The sequence below is a fragment of the Martes martes genome, assembly GCF_963455335.1.
Source record: "Martes martes genome assembly, chromosome: 11".
In the NCBI taxonomy this organism is placed as follows: Eukaryota; Metazoa; Chordata; class Mammalia; order Carnivora; family Mustelidae; genus Martes; species Martes martes.
In genome coordinates this window covers 101,483,254-101,496,616 of record NC_137899.1, presented here as the reverse complement: position 1 = coordinate 101,496,616, position 13,363 = coordinate 101,483,254, and the positions used below count along the sequence as shown (strand labels likewise).

Below are 13,363 nucleotides of genomic sequence, written 5' to 3'. Positions count from 1 at the left end.
CAGGGTCCTGGGATCGAGTTCCGCACTGGGCTCCCTGCTCGGCAGGGAGCCTGCTTCTCTCGCTGCCTCTGCCTGCCTCTCTGCCTGCCTCTCTGCCTGCTTGTGTGTACTCTCTCTCTCTCTCTGGCAAATAAATAAAATCTTAAAAAAAAAAATTCTGACAACAAATAGGAGTGGACCAGAACGACCTCTACAAAGCCCTCCGACTCCATGAATCTGGTAATGCCCTCCCCTGGCCACAACCTCCAACTCTCGAGCTCACTGGCTACTTGCTCTTCAATCCTACTAAACCCCTGACCATGCCTTTTGCTCCTGGCTTACTAGCCTGTTCCTGCCTTTGTTTTTTTCCTCGGTTGATCATTTCAACCACCTCCAACCCCTTCTCTGCCTCACCGGCTCCAGCTCTGAATCAAATTGTTCTTTCTCTCTTCCTATAAGCAAGCTGGTAAACCCTACTAAAGGAAGTCACACAACAGGGAAAACTGGTGTCACCACACACCAATGGTCTCTAAGCAAAGAAGCAGGAATTCAGTGCTGCCTGGTGCCCTCCCCCTCACCCCCCAGGGCTTCTCTTCCCATTTCATAAAGTGGCCACTACAAACCCCAGCACACTCCTGAAACTAATGTGCTTAAGAATCATTTGGAGAGCTTGTTACAATGCAGACTTTGAATCAGGAGGTCTGGGAGGAAAACCCCGATTCTGCATTTTGATTCTGATGCTGATGCTGCTGGTGCTGGTGCAGGGAGAATGCGACCAGCACTAAGACTCTGGTGCCCTGCAGGCCCCCTCAATCTCAGGGGACAACATGGCCTCCTACTTTGAGAAGAAAATTAGAGTAATGACACTGAAACTCTCTCAACTTTCTCCTTTTTTTCCACATCCCTTCCCACTTCAAACTCATCAGTAGCTTAACCCATGCTTTCTCCATTCCCACAGGAAAAGTTTCATCCTCTTTAAAACTAATCGGTCCACTTAGCATCTAAAAGCCAACTCTTGCCCCGTTTTTAAGGATATTGTTCTTTTCTCTTTTTTTATGGTCAGTATTTCAATCTCTCCTGATTCCTTTCTCTGGAAGACAGACCTGCACTATTCAGTAGGGTAGCCACATGTGGCTACTGAGTCCTTGAAATGTGGTTATTTTGATTGGGATGTGCTGTAAGTATAAAATACACACCAGATTTTGCACACTCAGTATGGGGGGAAAACGTAAAACTTAATTAAGTTGTTAATATTGGTTATGCACTGAAATATTCTGTAAGCACTGGGTTAAATAAAATATATTAAAATTAATTTCATCGATTTGTTACTTTTTGAATGTGACTACTAGAAAATTTAATGTTAAATTTGTAGTTTCCATCATATTTCTTAGATAGGGTTGGCCTTAGAGATATAATCATCTCTACCACATTAAAAAATATATGTATATCGGAAAAAGGAAAACAGGTCTCAGGGCCGAAACTGCATTCCCATCTGCCCTACTCCCCACCCCAATGCTTCTGTTCCCTCTTTTCCTTCCCGTCTCACTTTCCAGGTACTCCTCGATTGCCCATTCTGGCCCCTGGCCCATAAAACGCCGCTCCTTGGGGGTGACCAAAGGCTTCTTAGCTGACAAACCCAAGGCATATTTCAGTGCTATGCCACTGGACCCGTCCCCGTTCGTCCTACGTGGCTCTTGTGCGCAAGGGCTCTCTTGGTCATCCCCGCAGCTATAGCAACCGGGAGACGGCTTGGCACGCTGCGCGCCTGCGGTAAACACCCGCGGAATGAATAAACACGTAAAAGCTCATCCCGTCTGTCCTCGGAACCCGCACCAGTCAGTCCGTCATTGAGCAGTCCTGGCCGAGGGCCTCCTGCGCGGCGGGCATTGTCAGATACTGGGCACTGGGGGTCCCCGAGCTCACGCAGACCTTCCTCCCGCCGAGCAGCTCCCGTCACCGCCGCGTCTGCGGCTGTGCGAGGCTCAGGTGGCCTGCACCAAGGTGATTTTGAGCCGACGGCTCCCGGAGCCGAGAACGGCTGATGGCCCCCAAGTCTGGCCGGCTGTAGGGGGGCTGACACCAAGCGGGAGGAGCCCCTCTTCACTCATTCCTCTTTCATTAGCGGAAGAGGCGCTCTCCGCCACGAACGTCCAAATGGGAAGGGGGAGCCCTGGGCCTCGCACCCGAGGCGCGGGGGCTTCGCCATGGGGGAGGGGGCGCGCCCTCCCAGCCCGGAGCTCGGCGTCGGCGTCCCACCCGGCCCCTCCGGCCTCTCCCCGCCAGCGGGACCCCGGGAGCGCCTGTGCTCCGGGGCCCGGCGCCTGACAGGCCGGGCGCCCCGTCCTGCTCCTCTCCCTCGGGTCTGCGGCGCAGAGCCCTAGGCGCCCAGACCGAACCGGGCTCGCAGCGCTCGGCGCGCGGGCCGCCCTTACCGGAGCCGGCGCCGCCTCGGCCATGGCCCTGCGCTGTGTCCGGGCCGGCCCGGAGTCGCCGGAGTCGCCGGAGTCGCCGCCGCCGCGCGGTCCCACGCAGGCCGGCCCCCGGCCTCTCCGCAGGCGGCGCCCGCCCGGCCCTGCCTTCCCCGCCCGGGCTCGCGCGGCTGCTTGGGGCGCGAGGACGCAGCGGAGGTGGTGCGGCCGGCGGGCGAGGCTGGGAGGCGGCGGGCAGGCTCAGCGGCGCTCGGCCCGCAGCGTCCCCTCAGCTGGCGCTTTGTGGACACCGAGCGCACCCTGGGAACGGCTCCGGCCTAGACGCGCCGCCCGCCCGCCGCCGCAGCGCGCCCCCTGCCGGCCCCGGCGGCCACTTCCGCCCCGGCGGCGGCGGAGCGGCGCCCGGGGGTGGTTTGCTCGCTTACCCCCGGAGGCTTTCGCACGGAAGAAAGCCAGCCCCAAACCCGGGCTCTCTCTGGGGCGCGCTTTTCTTCCCCAAGCCCCACTTAGCGGGCACCGCCCGAAGGGAGGCGGGAGGGCGGGGGGGCGGGAGGGCAGCCCAACTTGGAACGGCGGCGGTGGGCGGGGTGCGAGAGCGAAACCGGCCGAGCGAGCCGGTGCGTTGCACCGAGTAGCCCAGATCCGTGACGGGTGGACGTTCCTCGTTTGCAGAAACAGCACCTGCGGCGAGCGCGGGGTGGCGGCTCGGGTCGCACGCGGCCCCTGTTCAGACCCAAACTGAAGTCTACAGTCGTCTTGACCTCTCGGATTATTGAGGTTGTCGTTTGCTGGGTCTGTACTAGTGGACGGGGAGAGCCCGGCGTTGTCTGTGGAGGTTTTGTGTTTCGGGTTGACAGAGTGTGAGTTGCAGTTAGGATAAGCACGTAACCCTGAGTTTCCAGCTCAGTCCTCATTTCAAACATGCCCAGAATGATTGAAGATCTTCCCAAACCTGGATTTCTACAAAAGAATCAAGTCAATGTCCCTAACAAAGTACCAGATCACGAAAGTGTGAGACCGTCCCGTTGGGACACCTGCTCTGGAGCGCACGAGCTATTTTCACAGTGTAGTCACACCTGCAGTTTGAAGTCGGCCGGAAAATATATTTTGGTCAAAATGGTGAATGTTTGATAGTTAAAATCGCTATTCTCTCAATGTGAATGTCGCCATAACAGAGTGAACTTGTAGAAAGTAAAGAAAAATGCGAACTTCCTTGGAAAGGAAATTCATTTTTCTGATCTTATCTTTAAAAACGTAGTAGTTGGGCTCCTGGGTGGCTCAGTTGGTTGAGCGACTGCCTCCAGCTCAGGTCATGATCCTGGAGTCCCAGAATTGCATCCCGCATGGGGCTCCCAGCTCAGCAGGGAGTCTGCTTCTCCCTCTGACCCTCACCCCTCTAATGCTCTCTCTCTCTCTCTCATTCTCTCTTTCTCAAATAAATAAATAAAATCTTTTTTTAAAAAAATAGTAGCTAAAATGTTAAAGTTTGGGGCGCCTGGGTGGCTCAGTGGGTTAAGCCTCTGCCTTCTGCTTAGGTCATGATCCTAGAATCCGGGGATCGAGGCCCGCATCGGGCTCTCTGCTCAGCAGGGAGCCTGCTTCCCCCTCTTGCTGCCTGCCTCTCTGTATACTTGTGATCTCTGCCCGTCAAATAAATAAATAAAATCTTTTAAAAAATAAATAAAATGTTAAAGTTTGGCCTTATAAGGCAAGAACAGTCATTTCTCAGCCCTGGAGACTGCTGGATGTTCTCACCGCCAACAAAGAGGAACATTTGCATTACTAAATAAGATACTTCCAACTGAGCTTCATGGAGTAACAAAAGCTACTTCTGCCAGTTATATGGTAATACTGCCACCAGTTTATTTTGTTTCTTCCTCTAATAGGAAATTATTATGGTAAAGACTTTGGTCCTTTTTAATTCTTGGCCTTGATAATTTCTTGGGCAATGACCTGATTCCATGGAAACAATTTCACAGACTGCAGTTTTGTGTATTTTCAAGAAGATGCATGATATTTTCAGAAGCAGATTTAAGATGGTCGTATTCATATTTTAATGTCTAATTTCTAATATTCTTGTCCGTTCTTGCCGCTATGCACAATCACTAAAGAAAAATTTGTCCTTAAAGTTTGGGTGGATCTAGAAATATGACAATGAAGCAATTTAATTACTCTCAAGTCAAGAAAATAATTGAAGTTTCCACCTGTATCTTGGCTTTCCTTTCATGCACACCGATTTCAGCTTCTTCCCTGGAGAAGAATCAAAGAAAGATCTTTTCAGCAGGTAATCATCGTTCGGGAAATACACTCTTAAGGCACATCAATTTATTCAGCAAGTTACAATAAACTGCTTTCTATGTAACTAACCTTTGGTTATTAGTATGTTGGTAGCATTGGTAATGTTCCTTGGGAAATACAAAATTAAGGCCTTACTGATTAGCCTTTGAAAGACATAATAGCTGCTCTCCCACCTTGATTAAATATCTTGTATATGTATGTGACAAGACAATTTCACAATCTCTTGTATTGTATAATTTGTTATGGGGTGAAGAAAAATTATGGAAGAGGTCTAAAATCTTTTGCAGCCAGTCATCTTTTATTATATCTTTTAAAGCTATAACGATTTTTCTGAATATAAAACTGAAAGGTGTGAACAAATTACAGTATGTTTGTGCTCGGAGCCTTTACCAAATTTGTTGTATAGTCAATGAAAATTTTGTATACTTGTCTTTAGTGATTTTATATTCCATAAATATTTCTCAAAGTCAGGTTCACTGTGTGAAACACAAAATCTTTCATAAAGTGAGGAAAGTAATCCTCTATGTTGTCAAATCTAAAAATAAATTAAAGTTGATTCTTCCAACCTTGTGTCCAGATGTCACACCATATAATTTAGGAGCACATTCAGCGTTTTCATTAACCTTTTTGTGCATAACAAAATATAAACCAGGAAAAGGTTTTTAGGAATGTTTTCTAAAATGAAACAATATTTAGAATCCATAGCTTAGGGTAACCCTTTCGGATTCCTTCTCTCTTTGGGAGCTTTGTACTATCACTCTATAAACTTTGCTTCACTATCACTCCATAAACCTTGCTTTGATGCCCCGAAAAAAAAAAGAAAAAAAGTAGAATCCATAGCTTCAGCAAATCTCAAATATCCTTTCTCTTCCACTGCTGAAATGTTTCGTTTGGTTTTTGTTCTTTTGGTTTTTTTTTTTTTAAGATTTTATTTGGGTGGCTCGGTCGGTTAAGTGTCTACCTTTGGCTCAGGTCATGATCCCAGGATCCTGGGATCAAGTCCCATATTGTCTCCCTGCTCAGTGGGGAGCCTGCTTCTCCTTCTCGCCCTGGCCTGCCCAACCATACCCCTCATTCCCTCTCTCCTCTGTCTCAAATAAATAAGCAAAATATTTATTTACTTACTTGCTTAAATTTTATTTATTTATTTGTTAGAGACATAGCAAGAGAGGGAACACAAGCTTGGGGAGTGGGAGAGGAAGAAGCAGGCTTCCTGCAGATCAGGGGTCCTAATGCAGGGCTCGATCCCAGGACCCTGGGACCATGATCTGAGCTGAAGGCAGACACCCAACAGCTGAGCCACCCAGGCACCCTTAAATAACTCTTTAAAAAAAATAAAGATTTTATTTATTTATGAGCGAGAGAGAGCGTGATTGAGGGAGAGAGAAAGTATGAACGGGGGAGGGGGAAGGGCAGAGAGCGAAGCAGGGAGTCGCGGTGAGCAGCGAGCCCTTGTGGAGCTCCATCCCAGGACCCCAGGATCATGACCTGAACCAAAGGTGGACAGTTAAGTAACAGAGTCACCCAGGCACCCCTGATGAAATGGTTATTAAGCCATTGCAACTATTTCTACAAGCCTCAAAAAGGCTTCACAGATACTGTTAGGTATTATCTTATTTAAAGCATTCTTGGGGCACCTGGGTGGCTCAGTGGGTTAAGCCTCTGCCTTCGGCTCAGGTCATGGTCTCAGGGTCCTGGGATTGAGCCCTGCATCGGGCTTTCTGCTCAGCGGGGAGCCTGCTTCCCCTTTCTCTCTGCCTACTTGTGATCTCGTTAGGGTCCATGTTCAAAGGAGCGAGACTGATACAAAGCGAAGGTCAAGCAAAGCTTTATTTTGCACCAAGCAACGAGAATCAAACTGATGGGTCAGGGCCGCCTCTTACAGAGAGGGCGACCACTCCCAGCCTCACAAACTAACTTTTATAGAGCAAAGGCCATGTGGTTGAGCCTGGCCACACACAGGTGGCCAATGAGATTGTAACACACAGAGAAAGTTGCATAGTCATGCTAGGTCACACACGGGTGGCCAATTGAATTACAATTTACCCTATAGTAGCTATTTGAACTAGCCTATCACCTTGGTCAGAATTGGTGCCCAAAAAGCGCCCAAAAGGCGGGGCCCATATTCTTTAGGGAGATAGTGATTGGATGTCTCCACCTGGCCTGACTCATCCTTACATTCGGGCTCTGTTATTTCCACCTGACCTGACCCACCCTTGTATTTGGGCTCTGTTATCAGGGACCGGTCGACCATATTTTACTGCATAAACGACAAAATGGCTGTTTAATCCGAGATGGAATCGCTCTGGCTAAGTAGGCCCTTACAATCTCTTATCTGTCAAATAAATAAATAAAATCTTAAAAAAAAAAGAAGCATTCTTGAAAAGTTCATTGTTTGGAGAGAACAAATGTATTTTGGGTGTCTGATTTTATCTACATGTTCTTCTTTTTAAATACTGTCTCTATACTTTAAATCATGACTCAAAGATGATTTATCATATGTGTGTTGTAGATGAGTTTTTATGTCTTTGTGAAATTTTGGGGTAGCCAAGTTGACATTTTGCTGTTAATTTATCCTCCTAATATATGAAAAATTATGAAATAGGGCTTTTTAAGATTCACAGACTAAGTGGAATTAGTAACTAAAAAATAAAATAAAAAACATTTTATACAAAATATATAGAAACTAATGTTTAAGTAAGCTGTATGCCCAACATGGGGCTCGACCTCATGACTCTGAGATCAAGAGTCACATGCTCTACCTACCCAAGCCAGCCGGGCGCCCCCGTACGGAGTTTATTTAGTGTTATGAATGCGATTGCATCAGAGAATTCTATAGTAATCAGAGTTATGATATAAGCTAATCTTTATTATTTTGCCCTGTGATAGTATTTATATGTTTATAAATATCTGTAGGCTCAAAACATATTCTTTCTAAAGTTATCTGGGGCACCTGGGTGGCCCAGTTTGTTAAGCCTCTGCTGTTGACTTCCCTGCTGAGCAGGGAGTCTGCTTCTCCCACTCCCTCACCCCTCTCTCTTGCTCATTCTCTATCTCAAATAAATAAATAAATAAATAAATAAATAAATAAATAAATAATTTTTAAAAAATAAAGTTATTTGGATAGTATTCTTTCAATACTCACATTAACTGCGTAAACATATTTATTTAATAATTTGAAAGTTTTGTTTATTACTTAGAACCACCATCTTTCACAATCCTCAATAATTATTGCAGCATTTTGCTTTTTTTTTTTTTAAAGATTTTATTTATCCATTTGAGAGAGAGAGATGAGAGAGAGCATGAGAGGGGAGAAGGTCAGAGGGAGAAGCAGATTCCCCGTGGAGATTCCAGGATCATGACCTGAGCTGAAGGCAGTGGCTTAACCAACTCAGCCACCCAGCTGTCCCCAGCATTTTACTTTTGCAAAATTTTTTTTTAAAGATTTTATTTATTTATTTGAGAGAGAGAGAGACAGAGTGAGAGAGCATGAGAGGGGAGGTCAGAGGGAGAAGCAGACTCCCCATGGAGCTGGGAGCCCGATGTAGGACTCCGGGATCATGACCTGAGTTGAAGGCAGTTGCTTAACCAACTGAGCCGCCCGGGCACCCCTTACTTTTGCGATATTAAACATACAATCATATATACTTCAACTGACTGTTAGCAGTTCAACAGGGAAAGCACATCGTCAAATTTAGCATTTCAAGTTACCAAGTTATCTGGAATTTAGAATACCTACACTTGAAAGTAGATATTCAGATATTAACAAGAACTATGAATGACATGCTATGTTTATGTTATCGAAGATTGATGCCCCGATGGGACGCGATAGAAATCTACCCAACCGCACAGCCCTCACTCTTGGACAGGTCTAAGAACACCAGCAACGACACTGAGCGAGCATCCAGCTAATCCACTTTGCAACGGCAGTGCGATCTTAAAATGTGGAAATGTGGGGCGGAGAGCACAGGTGCACAGGATTAGAGCGGTTGGCAAGCTAAATGAATTCATAGAAGCTTGACAAAAGGGGTTTTGAAAGAATTAAAAACAACAAGTACCCGTCAGGTAGTAAACTAACGTTGAACCGGTGATTAACATTTATCGAGCACTTCACACCATCATCTAATTGAATCCCTCCATCAGCTACATCAGGTGGATGTCACCAGTTTTTTTGTGGGTTTTTTTTTTTTTTTTACACTTTAGTTTATGTGAAATTTTGCTGGGCAATTCTCCATGGTGTTTTTACATGTGTTGTGACAGCTTTTATCTTGGACAAGCTTTTCAAGGATATTTGTTTGGCAAACAGCCTGAGAAAACAGAGGTAGTGTCTCCCTCTGGGGGAGAAGGCAGATTTGTTTCTTCACCAGGATAATAAAGATACCGGCTTCCTCCAGGTCGGAGGTTGCGCATGTATGCTATCATCACCCTAATAAGATCGGGACAGGACTGCCAGGTGAAATATTGGATACCTAGTTAAATTTGAATTTCAGATAAACAAGTATGCCCTATACAATACTTTCTTTAAAATTTTATTTACTGGGGCGCCTGGGTGGCTCAGTCGGTTAAGCAGCTGCCTTCGGCTCAGGTCATGATCCCAGGGTCCTGGGATCGAGCCCTGCATCAGGCTCTCCGCTGAGCAGGGGGCCTGCTTCTGCCTGCCGCTCTGCCTACTTGTGTTCTTTAAAAAAAAAAAAAGAAAGAAAATTGCATTTATTTATTTATTTATTTATTTAAGAGAGAAAATGAGTGAGCAAAAGCATGGGGAGCGGCAGAGGGACAGAGAGAGAAGGAAAAGCATGCTTTCTGCTGAGAAGGGACCCAGAGGCAGGACTTGATCCCAGGACCCCCAAATCATGACCTGAGCTGAAAGCAGCCGCTTCACTGACTGAGCCACCCAGGCGCCCCTTCCTATATAACACATAACACTAAAAATGTTTTCTTGTCTATTTGAAATTCAAATTTAACTCAGTATTTAATTTTTAAATTTGAGTTAAACTCAAGTTTAACATCAGTATTTCTACTTGCTAAATCTGGCAACTCCAATTCGGGAGTTTCCTAAGCTTGCTGTCCCTTTATTGTGACACAGATCCATTGTGTGTGAAACAGACACTTGGGCCATACTACATTGTCCTTATGAGCGAATTGAGGGGAACATGAAGTTCATGCTGCCTGCTGGTCTGGGAGTAATAAAGTCCTTTGTCTCTGAGCCAGGAGTCTCCTGCCTTCTCCAGCATCTCTAGAAACTATGGCAGGGACGCCTGGGTGGCTCGGTTGGTTAAGCGGCTGCCTTCAGCTCAGGTCATGATCCCAGCGCCCTGGGATCGAGTCCCACATCAGGCTCCTTGCTCCGCAGGGAGCCTGCTTCTCCCTCTGCCACTCTGTCTGCCTGTGCGTGCTCTCTCTCTCTCTCGGACAAATAGATAAATAAAATCTTAAAAAAAAAAAAAGAAACTATGGCAGGCTAACTAGTGAATTTTTTTTTTAAAGATTTTATTTATTTATTTATTTGACAGAGATCACAAGTAGGCAGAGAGGCAGGCAGAGGGAGAGGAGGAAGCAGGCTCCCTGCCGAGCAGAGAGCCCGGTGTGGGGCTCGATTCCAGGACCCTGGGATCATGACCTGAGCCGAAGGCAGAGGCTTTAACCCACTGAGCCACCCAGGTGCCCCTAACTAGTGACTTTTTAAGTAGAGTAAAACTTCAGAGCCCACAGTTCCTTACTTGAAACTATCCCCAGAGGAACACTGAGGTTATTTCTAATCTAATTAGATAATATTACTATTATAAGCAATATTGTTACAAATATCCTGCAACATACTTCTCTGTACATAGGTACAAAAACATCTATCGGAAAATTTCCTGGAAGTGGAAATGCTGGGTCAAAAGGTGTGTACACTTAAAACGTTGAAACATATCAACGAATAGTTCTTCGTAGAGGTCATACCCGTAAACCCTCACCAACGATGCCTAAGAGTATCTGTTTCATTCCCCACTTGAGGGGACTATATTCTGAAGTTGTTTGATCTTTGGCAACTTAATAAGTAAAAAGTGGGAATTCATTTAGTATTGCTTCATATTTCTCTTACTATGAGTCAAGCTGAACATCTTAAGCTTAAAAGTCTTGTGAATTTCCTTGTCTGTGAACTGTTCACATTTTAAGCATTTTTCTGATGAGTTGTTGATATATTCTTTTAAGTTTTTATTTTATTTTATTTTTAAGATTTTATTTATTTATTTGAGAGAGAGAGCATGAGAGAGGAGAGGGTCAGAGGGAGAATGAGACTCCCCGTGGAGCTGGGAGCCCGATGCGGGACTGGATCCCAGGAGTCCAGGATCATGACCTGAGCTGAAGGCAGCTGCTTAACCAACTGAGCCACCCAGGCACCCCTAAGTTTTAATCACCCAGTGCTCATCATGACAAGTACCTTTCTTAATCCCCATCACCTATTTTACCCATATTCCCCCCGGTGCCCCCCACCTCCCCGCCCGCCAGTAACTCCCATCTGGTAACCATCAGTTTGTTTTCTAAAGTTAAGACTCTGTTTCTTGGTTTGTATCTCTCTCTCTTTTTTCCCTACTTCACTTGTTTGTTTTGTTTCTTAAATCCCATGTGAGTGGAAAGAAAACAACAACAACAACAACACAAGAAACAACAGGTATTGGCAAATATATGGAGAAAAAGGAACCCTCTTGGTCTGTTGTTGGAAATGCAAGCTGGTGCAGCCACTCTGGAAAACAGTATGGAGGTTCCTCAGAAAGTTAAAAATTGCATTGTATTGCTATAAATTTTCCTCTTAGAACTGCTTCTGGTGCATCCCAGAGGTTTTGAACCATTGTTTTCATTTTTATTTGTTTCCATGTACTTTTTTTATTTCTTTTATTTCCTGCTTGATCCATTCATTGTTTAACAGCGTGTTATTTAACCTCATGTATTTGTGGTCTTTCCAGATTTTTTCTTGTGGTTGATTTCTAGTTTCATAGCATTGTGGTCAGAAAAGATACAAGGTATGACTTTGATCTTTTTTTAATTTGCTGAGTCATGGTTTGTGGCCTAATATGTGATCTGATCTATTCAGGAGAACGTTCCATGTGCACCTGAAAATAATATGTATTCTGTTTTAGGATGGAATTTTCTGAGTACATCTGTTTAAAACATCTGTTCCAGTGCGTCATTCAAAGCCATTGTTTCCGTGTTGATTTTCTGTTTGGATAATCTGTCCATTGCTGTAAGATGCGTGGTAAAGTCCCCTACTACTGAATTATTTTTTATTAGTTCTTATGTTTGTTAACTTTTATTGTATTTTGGTGCTTCCAAGTTGGGTGCATAAATATTTATAATTGTTATATCTTCTTATTGGAGTTTTCCCTTCATTATTGTATAATGTCCTTCTTTGTCTCTCTCTCTTTTTTTTAAGATTTTATTTATTTATTTGTCAGAGAGAGACACAGTGAGAGAGAGGGAACAGAAGCAGAGGGAGTGAGAGAGGGAGAAGCAGGCCTCCTGCTGAGCAAAGAGCCTGATGTGGGGCTCGATCCTGGCACCCCGGGATCATGACCTGAGTCGAAGGCAGACGCTTAACGATTATGCCACCCAGGTGCCCCCCTTCTTTGTCTCTTATCATAGTTTTTGTTTTATTTATTTGTTTATTTATTATTATTTTTAAATATTTTATTTATTTATTTGACACAGAGAGAGAGAGAGAGAGAACACAAGCAGGGGGAGTGGGGAAAGGAGAAACAATCTTTCCACCAAGTGGGGAGCCCAGTGTGGGGTTCGATGCCAGGACCCTGGGATCTCGACCCAAGCCAAAGGCAGACGCTTAACTGGGCCACCCAGGCGCCCCTATTTTTATTTTTAAAGTAGGCTCCATGCCCCCATGTGGAGCCACAGAGGGCTTGAACTCACAACTATGCAATCAAGACCTGAGCTGTATCAAGAGTTGGGACACTTAACTGACTGAGCCACCCAGGTACCCATTTAGTCTTCGTTTTAAAGTCTATTTCATCCAATAAAAATATTGTTACTCCAGCTTTCTTTTGACATCCACTTGCATGAAAAATATTTCTCCATCCCCTCACTTTCAATCTGCAGGTATCATTAGGTCTAAAATGATCTCTTGCAGACAGCATATAGATGGATCTTTTTTTTTTCTTTTCCATTCTGACATCCCATGTCTCTTGATCGAAGTATTTAGTCCATTTATACTCAAAGTAATGATTGATAGATATGTATTTATTGCCTTTTTATTACTGGTTTTGTGGTTGCTTTTGAAGATTTTCTCTGATCCCTTCTTGTCTCTCTTTCATGGTTTGCTGGTTTTCTTTAGTGATAAATTTGGATTTCTTTCTCTTTATTCTTTGCATATTTATTAGTGGTTTTTGACTTGTGGTTACCATTAGGTTTGTATATAACATCTTCTGCATATAACAGTCTACATTAAATTGATGGTCATTTAAGTTTAAACCCATTCTTTACTCCTCTTCTCCCCACATCTTAGGTGTATGGTGTCATTTATTATATCCTTTTATATTGTGAGTTCCCTGGATGATTTTTTACAGAAATTCCTATTTACCGCTTTTGTGTTTCTACCTTCCTTCCTATCATTTTTTGGTCTTTCCTCTCCACTCAGAGTCCCCTTTAATATTTCTGGCAGGGCT

At 44.8% G+C, this 13,363-nt stretch overlaps 1 protein-coding gene across 1 annotated transcript in view; it reads right to left on the bottom strand.

The window, feature by feature from the left end:
• ZNF398 (zinc finger protein 398) overlaps nt 1-2,435 on the bottom strand; it is a gene marked incomplete at its 5' end in the record, with an annotated part of 29,746 nt that extends 27,311 nt beyond the window's left edge. Inside the window, one exon of the mRNA XM_080818758.1 lies at nt 2,412-2,435. Coding sequence (XP_080674884.1) covers nt 2,412-2,435 — 24 coding nt within the window. The remainder of the gene's footprint in view (nt 1-2,411) is intronic.
• Between the last annotated feature and the right edge of the window lie 10,928 nt (nt 2,436-13,363).